The sequence below is a fragment of the Talpa europaea genome (assembly GCF_964194135.1).
Source record: "Talpa europaea genome assembly, chromosome: 4".
NCBI lineage: Eukaryota > Metazoa > Chordata > Mammalia > Eulipotyphla > Talpidae > Talpa > Talpa europaea.
Genome location: NC_140070.1, coordinates 88,180,947 through 88,183,630, shown reverse-complemented (window position 1 = coordinate 88,183,630; position 2,684 = coordinate 88,180,947). Strand labels below are relative to the sequence as shown.

Here is a 2,684-nt window from a genome sequence, read left to right as displayed (position 1 = left end):
GAAAGGTGAGAAATAAGACAGCATGTGCATTTACGAGAAGCACTCATTAAATGCTAGAGTCCCCCTTTCCACTATATTACACTGCCTGTGATTGAAAAATCGATGGCGGCGGCGGTGCTGTCCTGACAGCAACTTCCCGGGGCAGAGTGGTGGGCGCGGTGCCCATCCCAGCCAGCCGCCGGGCACTGGCCAGCGCCCACCCCCCTTCCGCGCCATGGAGCCGGAGCTGGCGGCCCAGAAGCAGCACCCGCCGCAGAGGCGAAGCCGCCGAGCCTCCGGACTCAGCTCGGATGGCGCCGCTGGGCCTGCAGACCCTCGGGGGCCCGAGCCTGCAGACACCCGGTACCCCGGGCCTGCTGACACCCCGGTGCCGGAGCCTGAAGGCAGATACGCCCTTCGGCGAGGTAGCTCCTTCACATTCTTAACACCTGGCCCCCACTGGGACTTTACTTTGAAAAGGAAACGAAGACAGAAAGATGATGATGTTGTAAGCCTTAGCAGCCTTGATCTGAAGGTGCCAAGCAATAAGAGTTCGACCTCTAGCTCGGGTCACATCCTTGGCAAATTTAATCTCTCCTGTAAGAAATGGAGCAGTCCGTCGCTTTGGTCAGACAATACAGTCATTTACCCTTCGTGGTGACAACAGATCCCCGGCTTCTGCCCAGAAGTTATCAAACAGATCAACAGTCCCAATGCCTACCAAGAGGAGAAGTAGTGTTCTGTGGTCAGAAAAGTTAGATATCAATATGAAGGAGTCTTTAACTACCAATGAAATCAAACGTCAGGAGGCAATATATGAACTGTTCCAGGGGGAACAGGATTTAATTGAGGATCTCAAGCTTGCAAGAAAGGCCTACCATGACCCCATGTTAAAGTTGTCTATTATGTCAGAAGAGGAACTTGCACATATATTTGGTGATTTGGATGCTTACATACCTCTGCATGAAGATTTGTTGGCAAGAATAGGACAAGCAACCAAGCCTAGTGGAACAGTGGAGCAGATTGGTCACATTCTTGTGAACTGGTTGCCAGGCTTGAATGCCTACAAAGGCTACTGTAGTAACCAGCTAGCAGCCAAAGCCAAAGCTCTTCTTGATCAAAAGAAACAGGATCCAAGAGTCCAAGACTTGCTTCAGCGATGTCTGGAGTCTCCCTTCAGTCAAAAACTAGATCTTTGGAGCTTCTTAGATATTCCTCGAAGTCGTCTAGTCAAATACCCTTTATTATTAAAAGAAATTCTGAAACATACTCCAAAAGATCACCCTGATGTTCAGCTTCTGGACAAAGCTATATCAATAATACAAGGAGTTCTCTCTTATATCAACGTGAAGAAAGGCGAATCAGAATGCCAATATTACATTGGCAAACTGGAGTATCTGGATGAAAAGCAGAAGGACCCTAGAATTGAAGCAAGCAGAGCATTGCTCTGCCATGGGGAACTGAAGAATAAAAATGGACATAAACTTTACATTTTCCTGTTTCAAGACATCTTGGTTTTGACTCGGCCTGTTACACGGAATGAGCGCCTCTCTTACCAGGTTTACCGGCAGCCAATCCCAGTCCAGGAGTTGATTTTGGAAGACCTGCAGGACGGAGATGTTAAATTGGGGGGGTCCTTTCGAGGGGCTTTCGGCAACTCAGATAAAGCTAAAAATATCTTTAGGGTTCACTTCCAAGAACCCTCTTCAGGGCAGTCTCACACCCTGCAAGCCAACGATATGTTCCACAAGCACCAGTGGGTCAGCTGTATTCGCGCTGCCGTCGCCCCTTGCCGGCAGGTCTCCAGCCCGGCTGAGCTGCAGGGGCTACCGCAGCTCCACAAAGGGCGTGAGAATGACCCCGCTGCCGGCAATGGCAGAGCCCAGAGGAGAGCGTCCACGGCCTCCAGTGTGACTCAGGTCGAAACTGAAGGCCACGCTTCAGAATGTGACTCCTCGGTGCCCACCACAAGTCACATCAAGAGCGTGAAAACCCACCGGACACAGCCTGGCTGCCGGAAAGCCAGGGACAAAGCCCCAAACAGTGGCAAACGGAAGGAGACTTTGGTATAAAGGAAGCCCTGTGCACTAGCTAGTGGAGAGACTGTTAATTTATAAATGTGTACAGTTTGTTTTTCCTTGGAATGTGAGCATGTAACGAGCATCACAGGGTCACTTAATACCAGTCTTAACACCTATGGTTTTGGTGGTTGTCCCTTTTTTATTTTTTCCCAATGGCAGCTAAAGATATATATGCAGATTACTGCTGAACAGCAGGGGCTTTTTTGGGGTTTGGTGTTTTGGTTTTTGTTTTTTGGTTTTTTTTTTTTTTTTGGTTGTTTTGTTTTTTTTAGCTATGTTCTCAGATTATTTAGAACATTCAAACCTGGTCTTTTTAATCCAATGAAATAAGTTTTCTCCTCATTCTGCATTCATCATGATTTGTCAATACCAAACCATTGTGGGATTTACTATATTTGCCAAAACTTAAAATTTTGCAAATACTGGGATTTTACCAGTAAAATTTTGCAAATACTGGGATTTTACCAGTGTTTCTTTGATAGACCTAGCATAGACTTTGAAGTTTTAACATTGGCATCTGATGTCTACATGAAATAGATGTTTGTAACGTTTTAGAATTTACATCAAAATTTAATTTCCTTGGAAACCATCAAATTTAATAGATTTTCCATTTTATCAACTGGA

At 46.4% G+C, this 2,684-nt stretch overlaps 1 protein-coding gene across 1 annotated transcript; it reads left to right on the top strand.

Moving 5' to 3' along the window:
- Positions 1–214: 214 nt before the first annotated feature.
- On the top strand, positions 215–2,051 carry LOC311170262 (neuroepithelial cell-transforming gene 1 protein-like; the record flags this gene model as incomplete). The annotated part of the gene is given in 2 exon segments (XM_084232645.1): positions 215–525; positions 527–2,051. Coding segments are annotated over 2 exon segments (1,836 nt in total).
- Positions 2,052–2,684: the final 633 nt, after the last annotated feature.